The following is a 26,140-nucleotide window of genomic DNA, read 5'->3' as shown; positions in this document are numbered from 1 at the left end:
TAGCAGAGCCTCTGGCACCCGCCCAGGACGGCATGGCCGTGGTAGCAGCGCCTCCAGGGCTGGCCTGCGACTGCATGGCTGTGGTAGCGGTGCCTCTGGCCTCTGGGGCCTGCATGGCCACAGCATTGCTTCAAGAGGGCATGACGCCAGGCAAACGTCCTTTCTCATGCCCAGACCCCCACACCTAATCCCCCTCGTTCACTCCCCTCCCCCCACCAAGACCCCACTCCCCCAGCTTGCTCTGATACCCTCCCTTGTTCCTGCACCCTCCTTCCTGGCCAGACACCCTACCCCCATCCTGGTCCTGCACCCTCCCCCCTGGCCTGGTCAGACATCTACACTCACCCTGCTACTGCATCCACTGTTGCTCCTGCACTCTCCCTCCTAGCCACACAGTGCACCCTCCCTTGCTCCTGCTCCCACCACCTGGCCAGACACCCTGCTCCCAGCCTGCTTCTGCACCCTAACTCCCACCCAGACCTCATAACTTCTCCCCCTTCTGCACTCTACCTCCCTCCCAGATCCTGCTCCACATCCCTATCCCACATACTGGCAGCCCTGTCTTACACACCGAACCCCTCATTTTTGTCCCTATCCCAGAGCCTAAGGGGGTCCATAAAATCCACTAACTCTGGAACCTCAGAAAAGTAAATCCGACCTATGGGAAGCCCTGAACCTCACTCCTCTTTGTCCCATCTCCTCCCACCGTGGGGTTGGAGCATCAGAGGAGTGAGGTGTCTCAGTTGGGGGCAACATCAGTGAGGGTTGGGGGTTTTTGGAGGGTTTTTTTTGCTTCTCTCTTGTGTGGTTTCCAACTGATTTTTTCTGTGGGTCAGTGGCCCCCGACTCAATAAAGGTTCCCCACCTCTGCCATAATAAAGAAAACATTGAAACTTTTTGTGTTGGACATAAATGTTTTACTTTCTTTAAAATGAAAATTGATAAACTAACATGAGAAAGTTAAAATGCTCAGTCTGTTTAATAATTTAAATTAAACCGTTCTCCCTAACTGCAGCTAGTTCTGAAAGTATTGTCACCGTATCCAGCCTGGCCCTCCCCCCACTTCCTCCTCCTGGCACCCTGATCCATAAATAGAAGTGAATAAGTTAAATCTTGGCATGCCACTTCTGAAACACTGCCGACCCCTAGTATAGCAGCTAAGCAAGAGAGATTCAAAATAAAGCAGAAGCTACTAAGAGAAGTTTGTTTAAGAACATAAGAAAAGTCAAATTGGGTCGGACCAGTGGTCCCCAACCATTAGAGGTTGCCGGGCGCCAGGGGGCGTGGCCGTTCGCCCGCCAGGCACCAGAGGGTGGGGACACTTGTGCGCCCGGGGGTGGGGGCCCCCCCCATAGCTGCGTGCCCGGGGCAGGGGCCCTCCCATAGCTGCCAGTGCGTCCCCCCTCCCCATAAGCACCGCGTGCCCAGGGCCGGAGCTCCCCCCATACGCCATGCGTCCAGAGCGCGGGTGGCCAATCCGTGGCGCTCCTGGGGCCGGCGCTCACCGTGCGCCATGTGTCCAGGGCCGGCTCCGGCACCATGCATGTGCCACGTGCCCAGGGCTAGGCCAGCCCTGAGCACTTGGCGGGCACACACAAATGCCCCCGCGGGCACCGTGTTGGGGACCACTGGGTCAGACCAAAGGTCCATCTAGCCCAGAATCCTGTCTTCTGGCAGTGGCCAATGCCAAGTGCCCCACAGGGAGCGAACAGAAACAGGTAATCATCAAGGGATTGTCATCCATTTCCAGTCCCTGACAAACAGAAGCTGGAGACACCATTCTTACCCATCCTGGCTAATAGCCATTGCTGGACATAACCTCTATGAATTTATCTAGTTCTTTTTTGAACCTGTTAAAGTTCTGGTCTTCACAACATCCTCTGGCAAGTAGGTTTTCATTACATACAAAGTCTCTGGTTATCATACTGCCTTACTGTGCTGTTTAATCAGTTAACCACTGGCTGCAGGGGTTGCTCCTTTTCTGCCAGAGGTGGTGAGGGCTGCCCTGGCCCCGCTGCGATATGGGTGGAAGGGTCTGCTCTGGCCCCGCCATGGCAGTGACAAGTGTAGCGGGGACTGTTCTGGGACTGCTGCACACCACGGCCATGCTAGCTGGGCTGCCATGTGGGATGGAAGGCTCTGGTTAACTGGTTAGCCAGTAAGTATGCTGGTTAACCTTCAACATCCCTACTAGCAAGGCAAAAACCAGAAAATTAAAATGGTAGTTCAAGCAGCAGGAAAGTACCTACATATTAACGACTTATCAGTAGCGTATGTGGCAGTGTGTATGTGACAGTGACTGTGTGTGAGTGGCATAGAGACAGTGATACACAGACTTGGTGTGTTGGCTGTTGCTGGGTAAGTTTCTGATGAGAGAAGCCATGCTCTATCTCTTTAAGGGAAATTTGTCCTGCTCTGTTGTCTCCCCCCCTTCCTTGCTCTGCACTCCTCTGAGCCACTTACCATCCATGCTTTAGATTGGAGCAGCTCCGCTGTGCGTTGCCCCCACCCCTGCTCTGCAGAGATGGGGTGCCGGGCAGGGGAACACCTTGACTTCAGCACCTCCTCCCCCTCTCTGCATAGCGAGGAAGAGAATCCTGGAAGCAGCTCAGCTGCAGGATGGAGCAAGGTAGGGTGGCAGCTGAAAACATGCTGTGGGCTGTAAGCATTCTCCTCTGCTAATCAGCTGGGAGAGAAATGCTTGGTGGGCCTCATCCGGGCCCTGGGCCTGATTTAGCCCATGCCTTGTCTAATAGATGGACAGTACTCCAGGCAGTGATTTAAAGGGCTCGGGGGTCCTGGTACTGCCAAGCCTCAAGCCCCTTTGAGTCACTGGGTCCCAGGGCAACCGCTTCCTTTGCACTCCCCATTGGACAGCCTGCTACAGAGACTATGTCACCTGATATTGGAACTCATCTTGATTTCTGTAATTTTTCATGAGAAGCTGGGAGGGAGTCAAACTACAGAAGGACTCCCATTTTATGCAAATTCTATTTAAGGGTGGGTAGTGAGGTAATTCATGTGTTGGCTCTTCCCAGCTACCCCACCTAAGATGACTGCCGGAACTGGTAGGAAGATGAGAATACCATATTAAACAAAATCTTTGCCATGAGGGATCTTTAAAAAGCTATCGATTTAAAACCAGACCTCTGCATCATGGAAAGATGGTGTCTGTAACGAAATGCTAAAACACCTGGATGAAGGAAGTCTGAAAATACCACTAAAACCATACAAACGGTGTGTGGGGAAGAGGTGAGCTACCAATGAAGCTGAAACGTGTGGCTGCAGTCGCAGCATGGAAACCAGGGAATCTGTGAATACGACTTGATGCGTACAGGCCAATTGCCCTTACATCATGTTTAGGTAAAGCCAGAGAAGGAATGGTGGCCAAACAATTAACAACATATCCAGAGAAAAATGGACTGATAAGCAATGTGCAAACCCAGTTCAGGAGAGGAAAGAGTGTGGCTGATTACATAGAAAGAGTAGAGATGGAGTCCCAAAAAGGGCTGAGAAAAAAATAATAGTTTTCCTAGATAATGAAAAAGCATATGACGTGTTATCGAGAGAGGGCATATAGCATACAACAACATCCCTGGGCCTCAAAGGAAGAATATAGAGGTGGATAAAGGACTTTTTAAGTTAAAGAAATATGCATGTCAGAGTAGAAAAAGCCTACATCAGTACGTATATAATTGTAAATGGCAGTCTGCAGGGGAGTGTTATCAGCCATACCTTAATCAACGTAATGATAAATGATCCCCCAAAAAAGATCAGAGCAGAATTAGGCATATCCTGGTTTTCAGATGATCATGCCATCAAGGCTGAAACCAGAAATAGATGTGAAACAAATTAATGAAGTACTTAGGAAAAGTGCTGAATGAAGAAATGAGGGGCTTTGAACTTTCAGTTCTCAAAATGAAAGGAATGATAGTCACTGGAAGGAAAATTAAAGAGATGAATTGTCTCTGTATGAACAACAAATAGGTATAGTTAAAAGCTACAAATTCCTTGGTGTGACATTTAATAGCAAACTAACCTGAATGGATCACATTAAAATCATAGAATCCTAGGGCTGGAAGAGACCTCAGGAGGTCATTGAGTCCAGCCCCCTGCCCAAAACAGGACCACCCAAATATTGTAGATAAATGTAAAGGTAAACTCAGTTAACTTAAAAAGCATTTCTGAACCCATCTGGGAGCATAAAAGAAAGCAATGGCAATGTGTTGCAGAGCATTAATAAAACCAAACACTGAGTATGGATGACAACTGTTTAGTTCAGCATTTAAAAACAAACCTAAAGAAGCTAGACTCAATCCAAGCTCATGCATTATGCATTGCACGTGGTGCCTTCATCACAACACTATTGTGTGTAATGCAGACAGCTGCTGGTGAAATGCTTATGGCATTAAGATTGAAGTTATTGCACTTAACTTTTGGGCAAAAGTTATAGGAAGCAGGAAAGTATATCTGCAGAATAATGGGAATTCAATGGATAACACGGAGGGAGACCCCTAAGTGCTTCATGTTAACAAGACTGAAGTGTAGACAAAAGAATGAAGAGAAAAAAAATCTAAAAGAAATGCCTATATATAGGGCTCCATGTTTGCTTTCTCTGACTTTCCAATGGCCAGTGTGACTGATCCCAGGGCAACCTAAGCAGCTGAATCAAAGACCTACAGTCCAAGAGCTGTGCATTATTGTAGACTCTTAATGGCAGAAGACCAGTTCCTCAGCTGGTATAAATTAATATAGCACCAGTGACTTGTACCAGCTCTGTGCCAATTTGCACCAGCTGAGGACTTGCCTGTAGTCTGAACTGAACATCCTGGGCAGAATCCTAACTTCGAGGAAGTTAATGGCAAAATTCCCATTGACTTAAATGAGTCCGGATCAGGCCTTTTTTTGGCCTTGTGGGATAGTTGAAAACTATCATTTAAAAAGCTGCACAGACACTGTCTTATAGAGCAAATCTTAATTTTATGAACTCAAACGGTGCCAATTCCATGACTGTGATATTTATGTAAAACTAGAACAGACAAGGCACTAGAAGATGAACTGAAGGAAATAATTATACATTGGCTGAGGGAAAACGATTAATGACTTTGCTGGTACAGAACTACCTATAGAAAGGACTCTAGCTGGCTTCTGTATAGATCATAACTATAAATTCATACTGTAATTAACTCTATATGTGTACATGTACAATTCCTCCCGCTAGGATGAATCTAAATCCTTTAGCTGTGTGTCATAGGCTCTCCCTTAATAACTAATGGAGATTCTCACTTGGCTCAAGGAGTAGGGGGCCTATTCTTTCAGAATAGGAGGAGCTAAGCTCTGTCCCCACAATGTCTGTGAAATACCAAGTAGCCAGGAATATGTTACAATGATTATAGCACCAGGTAGAACTGAGCCCTTCTGAAAGTGCTGACCTGAGTCTGCATTCTGAAAAGGCTGATTAAATTTGATTTACTTCATTTAATGGTGTGCTCAGAAACCTTGTAATATGATTGTTGGTATCCCTTGAAGAACAACCTGAAATGTTAGCCATTATCTTCCTCATCACCATCACCCATGGCTATCCTCCCAAGGGTTACACCAAAAACACACTCCCTGGGATTTTCATAGAGAAGACAGTGGTATGGATTAGGTAAGCTTGAGCATAGAAATTAGATGAATTTTCCTTGAACTCATTTGCAAGCTCTGTCCACGGTATGTGACCAGACAGGCTTGCGTTTCTGAATAAAGGCCTCTATTCCCTCTTGTCCATCCTTCAGGGTTAGATTGTCCACCATGATCTGTGAGGTCATTCTGTAGGCAGCATCAAGGTCCAGAGCCATCTGTCTGTAAAAGGTGGCTTTCCCCAGTGCCACAACAGACCTGCTGGTTTCACATATTTTGCGTGCAATTTTCATGGTCTCCTCTTCCAGCTTGTCTTCTGGTACCACCCGGCTGAGAAGTCCATGCAGCAAAGCATCATGGGCAGAAATAGGCTCTCCTGTGAACAGCATCTCTAATGCAACCTGTACAGTGCAAAAAAAAAAAAAAAAAAAAAAATCATACTGAGCCAATTCAACTTACTTTGATTTCTGTCAGCAATTAAAATGGAGACATAAGGCCCAATCTTGCACTCCCTGAAGTAATCAGCAAATTTTTAATGGGCTTCAATAGGAGCAGGCTTGAGTCCAGAGATGAAAATGTTTCAAAAATACTTGCAGATTTTAGATGCCAACTTGGGTCACAAGAACTGAATCCCTGTGATTCCAATGGAAGCTAAAAAGAGCGGAGGGTGCTCAGTGTTTTCTAAAATATAGGCCCACTTTGGTACTTTAAATTAGGCACATACAATATAAAAATGAAGGCATGCCAGACTGGTGGGTAGTTTTTGAAAATGTCCTTAGTTTGGTTTGGCGTGTGTGTTTTTAATTAGGTTTCCTGTTGCCCATGTTAGATCACAGCTACATCTGTTTCCGTATCCTGCTTCCTGCAGTGACCTGTGCCTAATGCGTCAAATGAAGGGAGAAAAAAAAATTCATGATGTATTTGGCTAACGGTACAGTGCTAAATATATAGGGAGAAAAATGCCTTGCTGACCATAAAGGCAATCATGATTCAGGGTAATTACCCATGTTATCATCTTTGCTTCAGTAACTACAAATATAAGTATCATGGCCACATTTCATTTAATAAGATGAAAAACTAGAAATCTGAATAGTTGCAACAAGAGTGCTTGTTTATCTGATATGGGGGCACTTGCACATGGAAAAATATAACATCATTTAAACATGGATTGTGCATTTTATATTGTACAATCAGAAACACTGGAAGGATGATTCAGGAACACCTGTAGTATCAAACCATTTTAAATCACTCAATAAATAATGGACTAGATTTCCAGATGATGGCATCAGAGCCAGGGAGTTAGGGGTTAAGGTTCCTTGCACAAGAGAACTGCTTGTACTTGAGCAGAGCCGCAATGACATAGCAGGGATGTTAGCTTCTGTCCCAGTATGAGGACTGGGACATAAGACTGCATGTGTTAAACAAAGCTTTGTGCAGTGCACTGTATTCCTTATGTAGTGAGGAAAGATATGGGAAGGAGATAACGAGGGTCAGAGCTGTGATTTAAAACAGAGCTAGGCAGATCATGCTGTCAATGAAATGTCAGTGCATTGCGGGAATGGACACCTAACGGCACTGGTATCCTGAGCTTGGAAGGGTCTCTCTACTGCTGCTATGGGGATCTGGGGGTTGGGATCAGCAGAGCAGTTGTCCTGGAATACAGGTCACTTCTGCCCTATTCTTGGACTGCCCCACCTCCCTTAGTCCTATTTTTTTTTAAAGTTGCTCTTAGTAATGGAATGTTTTGCACTGCCAAGTGCTGAGGGAGGGAGTTGCACACATCGGAGCTAGAGCATGTAAAAACGGGATCTGCTTTCAGGAAACTAGAGAGAACAGTTCTCTCTTGAGCAAGGCCTACCTTTCTAGGAAGGGCTCTCCCTACGGCCACAGCTGGTGTGGAGCAGAATAGCCCGATGTTGACTCCGGGTGTAGCAAACCTGGATTTCTCACTTGCTACTGCAATGTCACAGCTTGCCACCAGCTGGCAGCCTGCTGCTGTAGCCAAGCCATTTACTTTGGCAATCACTGGTACGGGGAGCTTCTGGAGCAGAGTCATGACCTGTATGTGCAAAAGAAAGGGGTCAGCAGGTCACAGATGAGTAGTTGCAATGTGTTCCCATTATCCATGATGAGTAATACAGATACAACAATTATTTTCACTGATCATTTTTACTATGGCAGCACAGTGTTCCACTGTACTGGGTACTAAACAAACACGCAATAAAAGGCAGTACCTTCCCCAAACAGTACACTGTGCTGGGGGTCAGGACACTTTATACTACTGATCCCCTGGGCAAGTTGCTTATCTTCTCTATGCTTCCTATTTCCTCATCTGTACAATGATACTTACCCATGCTTGAGTTCTACAGATAAAACATGCTATTTACTTGCTAAATGTCATCACGATGGCCCAGATAAAGGACTCACATCAGCACATTGTGACTAGATGACAAATTTCATCTGGTTTCTTTCTTCTTATATGGGAAAATCACTTCTGCTTAATCATATTTTACACTCCTTGGCTGAAAGCTCCAAATTCAGTTTTGCATTAGCTCTGCCTTTATCTGAGTCCTTGTGTTATTTTAAAAAAAATACTAGTCTTCAGCACTTCTTGAGAAATGGAACCCGGCAAAGAATCCGTTTGTGTACAATAATCATATCTGCAGGCACTTTCTTCAAAGTAACCTGTTTTGATTTTTCCTTCCATATGTACTTCTATGTGTGTTTAAACGTATTAGGAGATCTATATTTTACTCCAAGCTATATCTGAGTTTGGTGTGGAACAATAATAGTACCTAGCTTCTAAATAGTGCTTTTCATCAGTAGATTTCAAAGTAGGTCAGTATTACTATCCCCATTTTACAGATGGAGAAACTGAGGCAGAGATGAAGTAACCTGCCCAAGGGCACCCAATAGGCCAAGTCAGGACTAAAACCAACATCTCTTAAATCTCTAATGCAGTGCTACATTTACCAGACCACACTGCCTGGGTATGTCACTTAACTTCCCCAGTTTTTCCACAAGCAAGAAGTGGCTATTTAAAATCATACTTCCCTGCCAGATAGGGGTTAAGTGAGATTTGATTTATTACTGCTTTTAAATCCCCTTATGATCCTCAGATGGGGCTATAGAAATATAAGACTTTACTGTAAGAAAAAAAGATCATAGATTTATTTGAGTCCCTGGCATTTCATTTCCTCCTGAATCTTCTTTATCATTTTCATGGTCCCAGGAATATTTATTTGAAGCATGATGCATTATTTGTTCTTTACACTCATGGCTAAATTATTACACTTGTCATACACTAAGGCCCTGATTCTGCAAAAGATGTCTGTGCTGTCTTAACTTTTTTACACTGCAAATAGCTTGCTAATCCTCCTATATTTTTCTTTATTAAATCAAAGCCTAGCTTGCTACATCATGAATCCCAAGAATGAAATATCTGAGCCGTTCTATTCCAATCTGCCTGCTGATTACTGCTGGAACTGCTGATCACTGAAATCCTGCACAAGTTCATGTTGGTAATTATACACACAGGACAGTTTAATTTCCTCTGGTGTTGAAGTGGAAAAACTTGCAAACTCTTGATTCCGCTTTATATGACAATAGACCAGGTTTTATGTTTCTTCAGCTTGATTTTCCCATTTCCATGAACAGTACCTGCTTGCTCAGCTGCCGATGGCCAGTGGGGCAGGACATTGCTCAGATAGGGTTAGGCTCAAAACTTCAACTAGTACAGAGGTAACCAATCCCGATTCAAAGGGTGCACTATACAAAACTGCTGAGCAGGCCTGCAGCAGCACCCTCCTTCCTGACACAGCACCTGTAATCGCAGCTTAGTGCTGAGGGGAGGCTCCAGTGGGCAGGAACTGGAGAATGAGACCACCCCCTAACTCACCCCATAGCAGCAGCTGCTGTCCTGCATAGCTGGCTCTATGTCCCCATGCTGGGTGCAGCAAACTGGCACATAGGGTCACAGTGTCACTCAGGTTCAGCCTAGCTGCCACCACCTCATATTTCGTTGTTTTTGGACCCGTGATTTCATGATTTCTGTGGGGGTAGCTGAATCCAGTAACCCACCCTAAAGCCACTCCTGTCTCCAACTGAAAGAGCAAAAGATTGGCCTTCAATTAAACATTTGTCTTGCTCATACTATAAGGCTACATCTACACTGCAGACTTCTTGCGCAAAAACTGTTTTGCGCAAAAACTGTTTTGCGCAAGAGTGCGTCCACACTGCCATGTGCTTTTGCGCAAGAGTTCCCATGGCAGTGTGGATGCTCTCTTGTGCAAGAAAGCTCTAATGGCCATTTTAGCCATAAGGCTTTCTTGCCAAGAAATCTCTGTTGCCTGTCCACACTGCCTTCTTGTGGAAGAGCTCTTGCGCAAGAGGGCTTATTCCTTGTGGGGAGAGGAATAACTCTTGTGCAAAAAACCCTGTTTTCCAATGCTTTTCTGCAAACTTACTTGTGCAAGAACACACGTGCAGTGCAGACATTCTGCAAAAAGCCTGCAGTATAGACGTAGCCTAAAATTAGTATTAAAATAAGGACAACAGGCAAAACTACGGGTGTTATTGATATGTCTAATGAAACCTGGCACTTATATAGCAACTTTCCCATGAGGGTCTCACAGATTTTAACAAATATCAGTAAATGAATCCTGACAACACTCATAAGTCCCTATTGGTTGCAGCTGATCTACTAGGTTGTGGACTAGGTCAACAGATACTAACTGCTGCAAGGTAGATTAGTCGTATTATGCTTATTTAACAGATAAGGAATTGCCTATATTTGCTCAGAGTGCGAGACTCCTGCAGTGATGACACGTGGGCAAAAAAAAGATGTAAAGTAAGGAACATTGCACAATTATTCTTAGTTTAGGATACCTACATATCACAGATACAAGCCTTAAATCATGCATTATCCTTGCACTTCTATTTGCATATGGAGAAAAAATGAGAAAAAAACCAAGATCAGAGAGTAAATCACTGGCAGAGTCAGGAGTCCAGAGCACCAAGTGCTATGCTAACCATTAGCCAAGGTGTGGAAAAAAGGCTGCTGAGGAGGAAGGCTTTGCATACTGATCCAGGCCCCAGCAAAATCTCTCAGCTTCCACTGGCCAGTCTCTGGCCAATAGGATCTGAGACATTTTGCTCAGGCCAGAGACAGCTGTGAAGCCTTCTCCCTCCCCCTCTTATGCCTAGAGCAGACCCCATGTGGAGCAGCCAGCTGACTGAGACTTCAGCAGAGAGCCTGCCTCCAGTTCCTGCAGGGCTGGTGCCTGGGAGCCGCCTAGGTAAGTTCCTCCCAGCCAGAAACTGCCTATGGCACCTCACCCCCTCTTTCTCCCTAATTACCTGCCCCAGGCAACCACCCAAACCCTCTGTACCCCTTTCCCCCCTTCTCCCAGGTCACAACTCCCTCCCAGACCCTGCACCCCCTCCCCCAGGATAAAATCCTCTCCTGCACCCTTACTCCCTCTTGGACCCTGTACCCCAAGTGGCTGCCCCAGATCACAACCCCTTTCTTCACCCAAACTTCCTCTCAGACCCCCGGCCCCTCCTGTACCCCAGTTCCCTACCCAAACTTCCTTCTGTACCCAATCTCCATCCCAGACCTCACACACTCCATAGAAGTGCAGCTCTTGACAACTTCCCAAAATCTTGGAGTGGCCCCCCATTACAAATTATTGCCTATTTCTGCACTAAACCCTCACATTCTCTACCTTCATAAACTTGTTTCATTGTCCCTGTCAGCTCCTCACTTGTTGCAGTGAATTCACTGAAAATGCCAACATCTCTTCACTGTAACTAATGCAAAGCCACCACTTTGGCTTACCTCAGCACAGGTCTCAAATACGTCTCTGAGGTACTTGGTGTCCTGTTCAAAAGACAATTCCTTTAAATCGTGGCCAGCAGAAAACACCGGTCCTTCAGCTGCAAAGCATTCAACAAAATGAAAGGAAAAAACATTACATGTTGCTAATCTGAAATGAATCTAGCATCTTGGGCTAGTGGCAATTCAGAATGCTCTAAGAGATAGGGGTCTGGCACTGGGGTGTCTGGGGTGGGGAGTTGGCTCTTAGGGGCTCTGGGGGCAGGGCTAGTAGTGCAGCAGCTCTGGGGGCAGGGCTGGCACTCAGGAGCTCTGGGGATGGGGCTAATATTGGAGACTGGAACTGCAGGGTCTCTGAGGAGGTTGGGTGCAGTGGGACTCTGGAAATGAGGCTGGCACTGGGGGTCTGATGGTGGTGGGATTTAAGTGGGGTTGGCATTGAGGTGTTTAGGATGGGGAACTGGCACTGGGGGGCTCTGAGGGCAGGAGGCTGGCCCTGGGGGGGTTGGGTACAGGGGATTCTGGGATCAGTGGCTAGTGCTGGGGGTTAGTGAAAGGGTGGAGGGCTCTAAGGGTTAGGGCTGGCACTGGAGGGCTCCAGGATCAGGGCTTTTGGCAGACTGGCAAAAGTTTATTTGCATATTTATTATTTGTATAATGAATATGTAAATATGCAAATACAATTTTACTGGTGCAGTTGTATGAGCCCCTGATGTTGGGACTTACGTGGTTAGGTCCTATGATGGTGTCGCTTGTATAGGTATGTGGACAGAGTTGGATACGGGGTTTGTTGCAGGGGTAGGTTCTTGGGTGAGTGTATCTGAAGTGTGTCATGTGGTTGGTGGCATTTGCTTCAGGTTGGGGGATTGTCTGTAGGTGAGGATTGGCCTCCCAATGCAAACATGTATAATATTTCACAAAATGTTTACTCTTTTTAACTTTGAACATTTAGTACAGAATTTTCAAAAAAATTCCACTTTCCCCCTATTTTCTTCATCCTCTGTTGTGTGGTGCATCTTAGGGCAGCTCATGAGTGTACAGGATCCAGAATTTTTACTGGCATTGCATTTAGATGATGAAATTCATTGCAGCAAGTGATATCAATACCATGGGCCTTCAGAGCTAAATGAAAATTCATCTCTGATTTACCTTTCCCCCTATATATCCTTCACCCACAGAGATATACACATAATCCAATTCTCACTCTCATGCACACAAAACTAAAAGAATTACAAACACAAATCCAGCTATTCTTTTATATTATCCCTGTCACCTTTAGATCTTTATAATGCTTGCATCTTTCCTTTTACAAATAGGGAAACACGGGGACGATGAGGTTAAGAGTACAAAGAAGGCTAGTGGTAGAGCTGGGAATAGAATCTAAATCTCCTAAATCCAAATAAGTGTCCTAGCCACTGAACTTCTGCATAACATATTGTGACATTGATCACAATAGCAACATTAAGCACAAGAGCTTCTGTAATTGCCACGGACATCAACAGGAGTTGTATGAGCTCAGCATCTCCGAACAGTGAAACTCTTAAAAAAAGAATTTCTTTATCTTGAGGGTCAGTGCAATCTGTTCTTCTGTCAAAAAGATTCCTATACAGGCAGTCCCCGGGTTACGTACAAGATAGGGACTGTAGGTTTGTTCTTAAGTTGAATCTGTATGTAAGTCGGAACTGGCGTCCAGATTCAGACACTGCTGAAACTGACCGCCAGTTCTGACTTACATACAGAATCAACTTAAGAACCCCAGGCGTCCCCAAGTCAGCTGCTGCTGAAACTGATCAGCAGCTGATTCCAGGAAGCCCGGGGCAGAGCAACTCTGCCTGGGGCTTCCTGTAGTCAGCGCTGGTCAGTTTCAGCAGAAGCTGACTTGGGGACGCTTGGGGCAGAGCAGCTGGGGTGCTACTGGACCAACCCAGCAGCACCCCATCTGCTCTGCCCCAGACGTCCTGATTCAGCCGCTGCTGAAATTGACCAGGAGCGGCTGAATCAGGACCTGGGGCAGAGCAGCTGGGGTGCTGCCGGGTTGGTCCAGTAGTGCCCACGGGCGCTGCAGGACAAATCGGCAGCGCCCCAGCTGCTCTGCCCCAGAGTCCAAAACAAAAGCCTGGTCTGCTGGGGGGGGGAGCACACTAGCTGCGCCCCCCCCCCCCAGCAGACCAGGGACACGGGGAGCAGAGCCGCAGCGGCAGCGGGGTGCCGTGCCTCTGAGGCTTTGCTCTGGCAAAGCCTCAGAGGCGAGGGACCCCGCCACGGCTGCGGCTTCAGTCTGGGTGCCTGTGGTCTGCTGGGGACGGTCCCCAGCAGACCACAGGCACCCGGACTGAAGCCGCAGCCGCGGGGGGGTCCCGCGCCTCTGAGGCTTTGCCAGAGCAAAGCCTCAGAGGCGCGGGGAACCGCCGCTGCTGCCGCTCCAGTCTGGGTGCCTGTGGTCTGCTGGGGACGGTCCCCAGCAGACCACAGACACCCGGACTGAACCCCCCGCGGCTGCGGCTTCAGTCCGGGTGCCTGTGGTCTGCTGGGGACCGTCCCCAGCAGACCACAGGCACCGGATCTCAAGGGGCAGCAGCAGCGGTTCCCACGCTTCTGAGGCTTTGCTCTGGCAAAGCCTCAGAAGCGCGGGAACCCGCCCGGTGCCCCTGGTCTGCTGGAGACGGTCTCCAGCAGACCAGGGGCACCGGAGCAGCTTACAAACGGGGCTCTCTTGCCCCGACTTCCGGGGCGAGAAAGCTCCGTTCGTAAGTGCGGATCCGACATAAGTCGGATCCGCGTAAGTCGGGGACTGCCTGTATATAAAACTGAATTTTAAAAGAAATGAAAGTAACTATTGGACTTATGAACCCTTAAAAATATATTGCTTAATGGTCCAAAACATGCAGCTTACAAGAGGGTTTCTGTAGTCTTTGTCACCAGTGTAGATTCGTATTTGTAATGAGTGAAGAAAAATTTAGTTTTACTATGGGGGCTGCGTCTACACTGGCACAGATGCTTTTGTGCAAATACTTTTAACGGAAAGTTTTTTCCGTTAAAAGTATTTGCGCAAGAGAGCGTCTTCTCTGTCACGGATGCTTTTGCACAAAAGACATCTTTTGCGCAAAAGCATCCGTGCCATCTTTTGCGCAAAAGCATCCGTGCCAGTGTAGACGCTCTCTTGCACAAGAAAGCTCTGATGGCCATTTTAGCCATCAGGCTTTCTTGCGCAAGAAATTAATGCTGCTGTCTACACTGGCCCTCTTGCGCAAGAATTCTTGTGCAAGAGGGCTTATACCTGAGAGGGAGCGTCAGAGTATTTGCGCAAGAACCACTGATTTTGTACATTACAAAGTCAGTGTTCTTGCGCAAATACTCGCGGCCAGTGTAGAGAGGCGGTAAGATTTTGCGCAAAAGCAACCGCTTTTGAGCAAAATCATGCCAGTCTAGATGCAGCCTGGTCAGTACTTATTATTGCACTGATAGAGAAGACCCAGATCCTGTATGGATTAAAGCATATACTTAGTGTCACACAGGGTAGGTTGTACTCTTTCAAGTGACTTTGAAGGTATTGTGTAAAGTTAAGCATGTATATAGGACTTCTGATTTTAGGTCTTAACCAATAAAACACCCATGATACAAATCAAATAAACACTGGACATAAACACTTGTATCTACACAGATCAGTAATGCAAACTATGAGGGGGAGATTTCTAAAGCCCACTAGGGATGTAAATGGTAACAGGTTAATTGGTAGGCATCACCCTTACTGGGTGATGTTTACTGGAACAGTTAACTGGCAGTCTGGCAGGGGGGCTGCTCTAGCCTGCCTGGGCCCGCCATGCCATGCCATGGGCACTCCAGCTCAGTTGGGCTAGAGTATCTCCCCGCTAGGGATGTAAAATCCCATTTAATTGGTTAACCCATTAAACTTTATGTTTAACGGGTTAACCAATTAAAAAAGGGGTAGACAGGAGAGCCGGTAATAATACCCAGAAGCATGAATTTTTCTCCTGCAAAATTGTTAGGCGCATGCTTGGTGTTAAGTCCACCTAAAGTCTTAAATTAATTTTATTCCTATTAAGCAAGATGCAGATTTCTAGTTAAGCACATGCTTAAGAGCTATGCGGTAATGGGATTAAGCACAAACTTAAAATCAAGGGCTATGTCTACACTCATGGCTTCTTGAGCGAGAAATACGCAAATGAGGCTAAGTGTGGAATATTGCCGAGTCTCATTTGCATACCTAATGATCCACCATTTTTGCAGAAGAGGCTCTTGTGCCAGAAGGAGCTGTCTACACTGCACCTTCTTGCGCAAGAAAAACCCTCTTGCGCAATGCCGCTACGCTGATTATTTTCATTGCGCAAGAGGGCTTTTCTTGCACAAGAAGGGGCAGTGTAGACAGCACAAGAGCCTCTTCTGCAAAAATGGTGGCTCATTAGGTATGCAAATGAGGCTCAGCAATATTCCAGGCTTAGCCTCATTTGCATATCTCGCGCAAGAAGCAGTGAGTGTAGACAGATGGTGCATCAGGTCCCTACCAATTACACTGCACTCCTATTATTTTTTTTATGGTGTAGCGTGCACTGGTGTAACACTGAACAGAGCTGGCTACAATTTTTTCAACAAATAGTTTTTATCACCCACAAATCCAGTTGACCCAAAGCTGTTCACAAACTTGTGCCGAGTTTGCTGAAGTTTTCAAGGGAACTGAAAAATGCCCTCAATGTTGAAACAAAATTAAATCGGTTTAACTTTTCAATTCACCCAAAATTCTGAAAAAATTTTCATTGTCAGTTTGACCTAGAACTATTTTTTTTTTAATTTGGACCTGCCAATGAACCAAAACTTCCATTATTTTGCCCAGCTCTAACACTGTGCAAACTACTGCTATGCAGCTGGCTGTGTAGAACAGGGGTGGGCAATAAAATAGCAGTGGTTCACCAGAGTTAGCCCTGGCCGCTACATTTACCTGCACCTCCACAGGTATGGACAACTGCAGCTCCTCTTGGCTGGAAACAGCAATCTGTGGCCAGCAAGAGCTGCGATCCCCCATACCTGCAGAGGCGCAGGTAAATGTGTTGGTGTGGGTGCCCACCAGGGGCTAACCCTAGAAGACTGGATCCAGCCTACAGGCCAGTATTTTCCCACCCCGGTGTAGAACATGGCAATTAACCTATTTTCTTTTTTCCTAACCCTTTGTCTTTCCCCCTGAGATCAAGGAAGTACCTGAAATGATGATAACTCTGAGAGCTTTGCTTTCCATATCATGCAGAATATCATCACGGAGACACTTCAGCATAGGGAGTGACAAAGCATTTCTCTTCTTAGGGTTATTCAAGATAATGTGTCTGTAAAGATTTTAATAATAAAGGTCATGATCCAGTGCAACTGTTTCTGGAATCAAAGCTTTGGTCAAGGATGGGCCCTTGAAATTTGTTAGTTATATTATCAGTGCTCGGGACCCTATTCTGCTAGGCACTGTACAATTATGAAACAGACTGTCCCTGCCCTAAAGAATGTACAGCTGAATCTGGTTTTAAATTTGCCATCAGAAAGGGATTTTGACAATTTTGTTCCCTGATGGAGGCTGCCTTGTTCCTCTGTGTCAGGGATGGACCAGCTACGGAATTTGCTTATGCACACCAGATGTATTCATCATTAGAACCTTGGGAGGCCACCTCTTGGGACAGCTAGAATGTTTATTCTATTATCACTTCTCTCCCATGGTGGCAAAGGGTAAGAGCATGACAATTTCATAAAGTGAAAGCAGGAGCCCCTGCTCTAAAGTAAATACACAATTTAATTTATAAATTCCAAGCCACACACTTTAGGGGACTTAGTGGTTATGTCCTGTACCTCATTTAGGGTCCAATCCAGCACGTACTTAAAACCACGCATGATATTTGTGATTGTGAATACTCCCATTTAGTTCATCAGGACAAAACTGGTTGGTGAGCACTTTGGTGGGTAGGGTACGGGAGCCTTAGGCAATGGAGCTCCATGCAGGCACACAGATCTGTCCATGTTACAGAAGCAATTGCAGGATCCATCCCTTACATTGGTAAATCTCTGTGGCAGGGAGGCTCCCTGCTCCTCATAGCTCTGAGCAGCACCATGTACACCATGAGCTGTGTATTCAGGGTTTTATATGCCAGCAGGAAAATTCAGAAGTGCAAATATGCTGTCAAAATTAAGCCCCTCCCAGCGTGCTAGGGACTCAACAGACACATGGGAAAGGGCCAGTCTCACTCAGCTCCTGTAAACTATTTTATGCCCACATTTTAAAAGGACTGATTGCAATACTGGCCTTGAATTGTCCCCCAGCCACCTTTCAGTTACTCACTCATTGCGGCCAAATCTATGTGGGTCCCTCACAAAACCTGGCATCGCCCCATTACATCACTGACACCAGAGTTACGAAGAGAAACTGGGCAGAAAATTCTATCTGCAGGTCAGGGAAATCCACCAGCGGTTCAGCCTCCTTTCTTTGCCCTGAGCGGTGAGTTGGGGGTGGGGTCCGGCGCGTGACCCGACACCCCTCAGGTGGGGATTACACAATCCCAGGACAGGGACGGCCCGTAGGGCACTGGGGAGCAATGGGGGGTTGCTGACGTCGCAGCGCTGGCCGCTTCCGCTGGACCCTTTGCCCGCTGCAGCTGACACGGGTGCAGCGCAGCCTCACCTGATGCCATCCAGCTGCCGCGTGCTGGTGAGTTTCTCCAGCTGTGGCTGCTGCCCGGATCCAGCTGAGGCGCCGCTGCTGAGCCTCGAAGCAACGGGGCAGCGGAAGATCCAGGAGGACCTCAGCCTCCATAATCTCAGGCTGGCAGCCATTGCTTGTTTGGGGGAGGAGTTGCTGTTCAGTGGCTGCAGCCTTTCCGGCTCGCTGCTGACTCCTACTCTGGCAGGGCTTGGCAGGGAAGCGGGGGGAGGGGATGAATCAAGGCCTGGGGTTTAGCTTGCTACTCTGCTTCCACCTCGGCACCAACAGTAACCTGCTCCCTCTGCCTGCTCGCCTTTGCTCCAGGCACACCCAGCCTGATGCCCCCTTGCCTGCCTCTGTCGCTGCACATCAGTGCAAAAGCATTGCCATGTGGATTTAGCCATGGGCAGCGCTCATTTTGCACGGGTATGTGATTATGCATTACTGAACTGGACTCGACCCCAGATACAGTCACTGGTGTGATGCTGCTATGCAGGCTCCTAAAGCAGCAGTGACTTTCTTAATATGCCCAGTAGGGGATTAGTTGTATATTTGCAGCTGCTTATTGTATCAGGAAGGCAACTGCTGAGGTGCTCAGCATTCATGCAGAAGGAATTACTCTTTTCTTTTTTGAATAAAGTTCTGTGGTCCTTTATACCCTCAGCAAAACTGCTGGATCTGTGACATTTTGATTTTATGGGAACATAGATCTAAGCCTGCATCTCTAATTATCTTAAATGGCCTTTTGATAATGGGTAACAAATGGGCTTTGGGCTGATATCACTGATCATCCTGAAACAGAGAGAAGAAATCCTAATTTCTGAAAAATGTCTTAATTTGCAGATTGGAGCGATATTGTCTGTCTCTAGCTGAAGTTCTGAAGGAACTTTAAAAACCTAAATTAAGACTTATAGCCACCTTGTGAGACAGCCACTCAGCAATCTGATTTATTTTCCTTTTACACACGGAAACTGAGGCACAGAGCTGCAGTGGCTTTCCCAAGATCATATGATTTGACAACAGAACAGGGAATCAAAATCAGTTTCTTTGCACTAGTCAACACCAGGCTCCCGTAATGTGTCACTTGTGAAAATAAGACTTGCGAGAGCAAAATGATTGTGGCCTAAGTTGAGGAGTGTGGAGGGGACAAAATAATCTCACTGCTCCTATGACATAGACTTGAGCAGTTCAGACCCAATGGATTGCATTGGTACATGTGCACACTAGCCAATTTGTTAATTATACTTAACATTACTCCTTTCCATTGAAAGATCGCAAAAGCTGTTAATTATTACAACATTCCTGTGAGCTATAGATTCAATAAATGTTAATCACTCCCATTTTACCAACAGGGTCATTCAGGGCTCAGAGATAGAAGCAACCTTCCTAAGTTCATGCAACAAGACAGTGACAGAGCCAGAGGTACAACCTATATTTCCTTCACTGCTAAATTTCGTGGGGAGGAATGTTCACATTACAAGCCAGCGTGTTGCATTACAGCTGCATTCCCCTCTGACCCAGTGGTGGATCACTAGAGCCCTGCACAGATACAAAATCTGCATCTTTTCCACATCCATGTTCACAAAAATGAGTTGCAGATATCTGCATCGACATCCAGAGATGCAGATAATTGTGGATATAAAGCAGATATCGGCAAATTTTTACATAATAATGGCCATACTGGGTCAGACCAAAGGTCCATCCACCTCAGTACCCTGTCTGCCGACAGTGGCCAATGCCAGGTGTCCCAGAGGGAGTGAATCAAACAGGTAATGATCAAGTGATCTCTCTCCTGCCATCCATTTCCACCCTCTGACAAACGGAGGCTAGGAACACCATTCCTTACCCATACTGGCTAATAGTCATTTATGGACCTAACCTCCATGAATTTATCTAGTTCTCTTTTAAACCCAGTTATAGTCCTAGCCTTCACAACCTCCTCAGGCAAGGAGTTCCACAGATTGACTATGCACTGTGTGAAGAAGAACTTCCTTTTATTTGTTTTAAACCTGCTGTCCATTAGTTTCATTTGGTGGCCCCTAGTTCTTATATTATGGGAACAAATAGGGTTCTATATTCAAAATTTGTATCTGCATCTGTATCTGCAAAAATGAGTCATGGATATTGCATGCATCTGTGGGTGCAGATACCCATGGATATAAAGCAGATACCCATGGAGGTGTAGGACTCCATGGATCACTCCTCTGCTGTTATGGCACGGGGCTGAGACTCAGTGGAGTCAGGTGGGCTCGGGTTGCCCTACATTGGCTGCCACCCCCACTTTGGTGGTGGCCCTTGGATCTGGCCCTAGGCTATATGCAGCCCTACTCCCAGAGGCTGCTGCATGGACCCTATCCGTTAGGCTATGCCAAGGGCTGTCACTTTGACTCTGACCATTGAGCTGCAGTGTTTTGAGTCCCAGAATGGTCTGGTAAAGCGTAACCAGAGTGTCACCATGCCCAAAATCCATCTCAACGGTGGATGAGGTGTGCATAAACCACCACAGGCAGGCAGACAATAAGGCTTACGTCTATAGTGCACCCTTCTTGTGCAAAAGCCTATGAAAATGAAGTGCGGATTAGCATTAGCTGCACTTAATTTGCATAATTAATTAGGGGCCATTTTTGCACAAAAGGCTTTTGCGCAAAAAAACCCTCTTGCACAAGAGCCGTTCTTCCTCATTTTTTCAGGAAGAATGGCTCTTGCACAAAAGGAGGGTTCTGCGCAAAAAGGAGCCGTTTACACAGCTCCTTTTTGTGCAAAAGCCTCTTGTGCAAAAACGGGCCGTAATTAATTATGCAAATGAAGCATGGCAATATTCTAATCTGCGCTACATTTGCATAGGCTTTTGCGCAAGAAGGGTGCAGTATAGACATATCCTAAGGGGCTGCTGATCAGCTGGAAAGGATGCTTTTGTACTCATAGCACACTGGCATTATGCATCCCATTCTCTGTACAGCAAGGTTCTTCCATCCCCACAGATTTCTATCCTCATCTACAATCATACCAACTCACCTCATGCTGCTTACCAAACATTAAAAGAAATATTGACAAATACAAATGTTTTATGCACATGTAACTCAGAGGCACTAAAACCACTGAGAAGAAGAGAGTGAAATTTGTTCTACAGCCTTAACTGACAGGCAGTTGGCTTTTAGCTGATGCTGTCGTAGTGGCACAGGGCTTTAACCTGTAAGGTCGTGGGTTCAATCCCTCCTGCCAATGACCTAGGTCCATTGGCTCTACACACAAAGTTTACCATGGTGATTGGTACAGTAGAAATAATGTACAAAGATACACACAACAAAATATGTGCATTGTGGATATGAATTATTGATTTCACTCAACTTCGTATTCAAAAAAACCTCCCTATTTCTGATAGTCTGGCTCTGGTCTTATAAAGTAGTGGCTCTCAGCCTTTCCAGACATGGTACACATTTCAGGAATATGATTCCTTTTACATACCCCAAATTTCACCTCACTTACAAACTACTTGCTTACAAAATCAGACATAAAAATACAAAAGTGTCACAGCACACTGTTACTGGAAAATTGCCAACTTTCTCATTTTTACCAGATAATTATAAATAAATTGGACTATCAATATTGTACTTATCTTTCAGTATATAGTACATAGAGAAGTATAATCAAGTCATTGTCTGTATGCAATTTTAGTTTGTACTGACTTTATGGTGTTTTTTATGCAGTCTATTAAATGAGTTGATATACATCTTGGGGAGCCTCTGCATACCCCCAGGAATACATGTATACCTACCTGGGAACCACTTCTGTGAAGTACCTACAGAGCAATGTTCCCTCTCTTTTTTTCCATTGATGCGCAGAATACATTTTGTTATGTGTAGGTATGCACCCCCCGTAAAAATAAATACTGCTGACCATGAGTGCTCTGCTAATCAGATGGGCAGGACCCAAATCTCTTCTGGATTGTCACCCAGGCAAATAGCTTAGAGGGAACACTGCTACAGATGTCTAGAATAAGGGCCTGATTTTCAGGGAGACCTACTGATTTCCCAGAGCTCCCATACACTTTTGTTTTAGTTGTGGGCACTTGTACTTCCCGGTGGCTGTGGTGGGCTAGGGGGAGTTCAGAGCATTAATTAACAGTGCCCAGGTAATTAGGCAGCTAGAAGGTTGATCAATATCAGAGACTGTTTGGAATAGCAGTTGGAGTTCTCACTGGGGTTGGTAGGTAGCAAGATGGTTCAATCCAAGGGGCCAGGTCAGTGGTTTAGGTAGGCAAGGCTGAGTGAAGTGGCAAGGCGGCATAAGGCGAGGCAGCAGGATGATCTAAGCAGTGACGAGCAGGCAATGGTCTGTTTACACAATGTCCACTTCTTGTTGGGGTTGAGTGCTGCCTGTCCATCCAATCAGAAGCAAAGGGTGTGGCTTGTGGGTGTCTGGAGGGTTTTAACACCAAGGCTGTTTGTCGGGGCACCAGTTCAGTGCATTGCTATGGTACAAGCCTAAGGATGCTCCCCCAGAGCCTGCTAGACTTGGGTTCGATATCACCATCCAGACACCAAACCTCTTGCTTGCTGTGCCAAAAGACTGGGTTTGTCGAGATGGGCTCTGTGGACCACCTGACAGTTTCAGGAGCATGCCTATTGAGGACAGGTTCTCGGGACTGCTCCTCCAACCTGTACTCTTCCCAATCCTCAAAGGGGAGTCAGGATCTCATGGACAAGCACTTAATTTGGCCTTGGAGAGATGGAGGGGAAGGCTGTTTTCATTAGGGAAAGGGAATGTTGGAGAAGGGTTTCAGGCAGAAGATATGGAATTACAAAATGCACCTTAAGATAGTAGGGAAGTTGACGTTTGAAGGTTACTAGGTTGATTTGGCTGCAGATCTGGTAGGGTACAGATGGTCCAGTTTACATACAGGTCTGCAGCTCTTGAGCTGCATGGCCAGTAACCAGACCTTTAAGCCTAATGCAAATATAGGGCCCTCTGTCTGGTGGTCAGCATGAGATTTGTACTTTGTCTTGGCTGCCTCTAAGTTTTTTTTCAACTCATCCTTGTCTGATGGATTTGATGAGTCAGGCCTGAGGCTGTGGGAACTGTGTGTGCTGTGGGGGTGAAAACAGGGAAACCATAATTTGCAAAAACACCCCAAACAAAAAAAACCCCCAAAACAAAAAAAAACCACCACCTCATTTTGATTGAGGTGTGGTCTGCATTATTGTATGCCAATTCTGTGTGTAGAAGCAGTAAGCCCCAGTTATTTTAGTGGTAGTTTGAAGACAGTTGGCACTTTTTCAAGGGACACTATTAAAGCAAACTATTCCACTGAACAGGAAAGATAAAAAGTATGGCAAGAGACCACGCTGGCTTAACCAGGAGATCTTACAATTTAAACATAAAAAAGGAGCCATATAAAAAGTGGAAACTAGGTCAAATTACAAAGGATTAATATAAGCAAATAACACAAATATACAGAGACAAAATTAGAAAGGCAAAGTACAAAACAAGCTCATATCTAGCTGGAGAAATAAAGGGTAACAAGAAGACATTCTACAAATATATTAGAAGTGAGAAGAATACTAAAGACAGGGTAGACCCATTGCTCAGTGAAGAGGGAGAAACAATAGGAGGAAACTTGGAAATGGCAGAGGTGATAATGACTTCTTTGTTTTGGTTTTCACCAAGAAGACTGGTGATGACGGGATGCCTAACATAGTGACAAGTAGTGAAAATGGGGTAGGTTTAGAAGTTAAAATAAAAAAAGAACAATTTAAAAGTTACTTAGAAAAGTTAGAGGTCTTCAAGGTACCAAGGCCTGATGAAATGTATCCTAGAATACGTAAGGAGCTAATAGAGGAGGTATCTGAGTCATTAGCTATCATTGAAAAGTCATGGAAGATGGGAGAGATTCCAGAACACTGGAAAAGAGCAAATATAGTGCCCATCTATCAAAAGTGAAATTAAAAACAACCCAGGAAACTACAGACCAGTCAGTTCAACTTCTGTGCCAGGGAAGATAATGGAACAAGCAATTGAGGAATTTATCTGCAAACATCTGGAAGATAATAAGGTGACAGGTAACAGCCAGCATGGATTTGTAAAGAACAAATCATGTCAAACCAAACTGATAGCTTTCTTTGATTGGATAACAAGTCTTGTGGATAAGAGAGAAGCGGTAGGCATGGTATACCTAGACTTTAGTAAAGTATTTGACACGTTCTTGACCTTCTTATCAATAAACTAGGGAAATACAACCTCGATGGGGCTACTATAAAGTGGGTGCATAACTGGCTGGATAACAATTCTCAGGGGGTAGTTATTAATGGTTCGCAGTCATGCTGGAAGGGCATAACAAGTAGGGTTCCAAAGAGGTATGTTTTGGGACGAGTTCTGTTCAATATCTTCATAAACGATTTAGATGATGACATAAAAAGTACACTTATCAAGTTTGCATATGATACCAAGCTTGGAGGGGCTGCAAGTGCTTTGGAGGATAGGGTCATAATTCAAAATGATCTGGACAAACTAGAGAAATGGTCTGCAATAAACAGGGTGAAGTTTAATAAGGACAAATGCAAAGTACTCCACTTAGGAAGGAACAATCAGTTTTACACATACAGAATGAGAAGCAACTATAAATTAAATTAATGGGGAATGCCTACCTCCTAGAATGAAAAGGGAGCTTGAAAGATCATTGAGTCTAGTCCCCTGCCTTCACAGCAGGACCAAATACCACCCCTGACAAATTTTTGCCCTAAATGGCCTCAACAAGGATTAAACTCACAACCTTGGGTTTAGCAGGCCAATGCTCAAACCACTGAGCTATCCCTCCCCTATTCCTCGGTAGGAAGAAGTACCACAACTTCATAGTGATGCCTAATCATGAACTGCTTCTGTCTTACAAGGATCTATGTGGATTCCCTTGCAAGGCAGAATGTAGCCTAAGGAATCCACTGTGAGCTGATTGATATACATTTCTCTAGTATAGCATAGGCTGGTCTTCAGAGTAAGTTAGGATGTTCTCTATAAAAGCAACCACATGTCAGTGAAACATATCCTGTAAGTCATTATTAATTAGATGCAAAAATATCACAAGCATATTCATAAGTCCAAAGCACATCTCCCACCAATTATTTGAAGTGGCTATGTACAGTGTGAAAAATGGTCTTGCATTCATCCCCATACTGGATTCTGCCTAGATTGTATGTCCCTCTGAGCTGTAACTTGATGAATACTTGGGCTGTTCTTGTGAAATCCAGGAGCTCTGGGATCAGGGGTAGCAGATATTGATGTCACACTGAGATTTTTATTTAGAGCACAGTAATCCACATGGAATCAACTTTCTTTTTCATGAAGAGGACAGGGCCCCTGGCTGGGGATATGGAATGCTATCAGCTCCTGTTATGGAGATAGGAACATTAAATAATACTAATAACATGGGTTGATATTCCAAAACCCCTATGGACTCCCTATGTGCTACCCTCCTGAAAGTCAATAGAATTTGGGCATCTAAATCCCTTGCCATGGGTGAAAATTTTGGTCTTGGTTGTTTTTAAATTATTTTTTGTTTATAATTTACCCTGGGTACAAAATAATGTTTAAAAATGTACCTCCCCTGAGAGTGGGACCTGATCAAATGATACTAAGTATGACTGATGGCAATGAAGCTCTGAGGCGATTAAAGGACTAAATTACAGAGCAAATTAACTTCAGATTTTCCCAGAAAGACATGCTTTTGGTTCTCATCCATGCTTGTCTTTTGTACCTGCCTAAAGGATTTCAATACAGCCTTAACTACGGAGCTGCTACTGACACCTTTGTAATAAAATTGTAAGCATGGTAACTAGAACAGCAGCCAGCACTCTAACCAAGATCAAACCAGTCCCTTATCTGTTAATAATATTTCCTTTTGTGGTTATCCGTGGTGTTCCCTCAGCAAACAAGCTTCTTTGCCCATGTTAGCCATTAGGCATAAAGCTTCTAGTATAACTGCCTTTGCAGCTCTTAGATCT

At 45.4% G+C, this 26,140-nt stretch overlaps 1 protein-coding gene across 2 annotated transcripts in view; it reads right to left on the bottom strand.

Annotated features, from left to right (window-relative positions):
- Positions 1-894: 894 nt before the first annotated feature.
- Positions 895-26,140, bottom strand: part of ECHDC3 (enoyl-CoA hydratase domain containing 3) — a 29,861-nt gene continuing 4,615 nt past the window's right edge. The window contains exons 1-5 of one of the 2 annotated variants that reach the window (XM_075909291.1): positions 18,126-18,357; positions 16,670-16,791; positions 11,462-11,559; positions 7,481-7,681; positions 895-6,023 (exon numbers count right to left, since the gene is read on the bottom strand). In XM_075909291.1, the coding sequence (XP_075765406.1) occupies positions 5,691-6,023; positions 7,481-7,681; positions 11,462-11,559; positions 16,670-16,791; positions 18,126-18,277 (906 nt within the window). In that variant the 5' untranslated portion in view covers positions 18,278-18,357 and the 3' untranslated portion in view covers positions 895-5,690. Of the gene's footprint in view, positions 6,024-7,480; positions 7,682-11,461; positions 11,560-16,669; positions 16,792-18,125; positions 18,358-26,140 lie in introns of those variants that run through there. The other variant, XM_025188437.2, reaches the window with a different exon arrangement.

The sequence above is a fragment of the Pelodiscus sinensis genome, chromosome 1 (genome assembly GCF_049634645.1).
Source record: "Pelodiscus sinensis isolate JC-2024 chromosome 1, ASM4963464v1, whole genome shotgun sequence".
NCBI classification, from domain to species: Eukaryota; Metazoa; Chordata; order Testudines; family Trionychidae; genus Pelodiscus; species Pelodiscus sinensis.
This window is presented reverse-complemented; position numbering and strand designations above follow the sequence as displayed.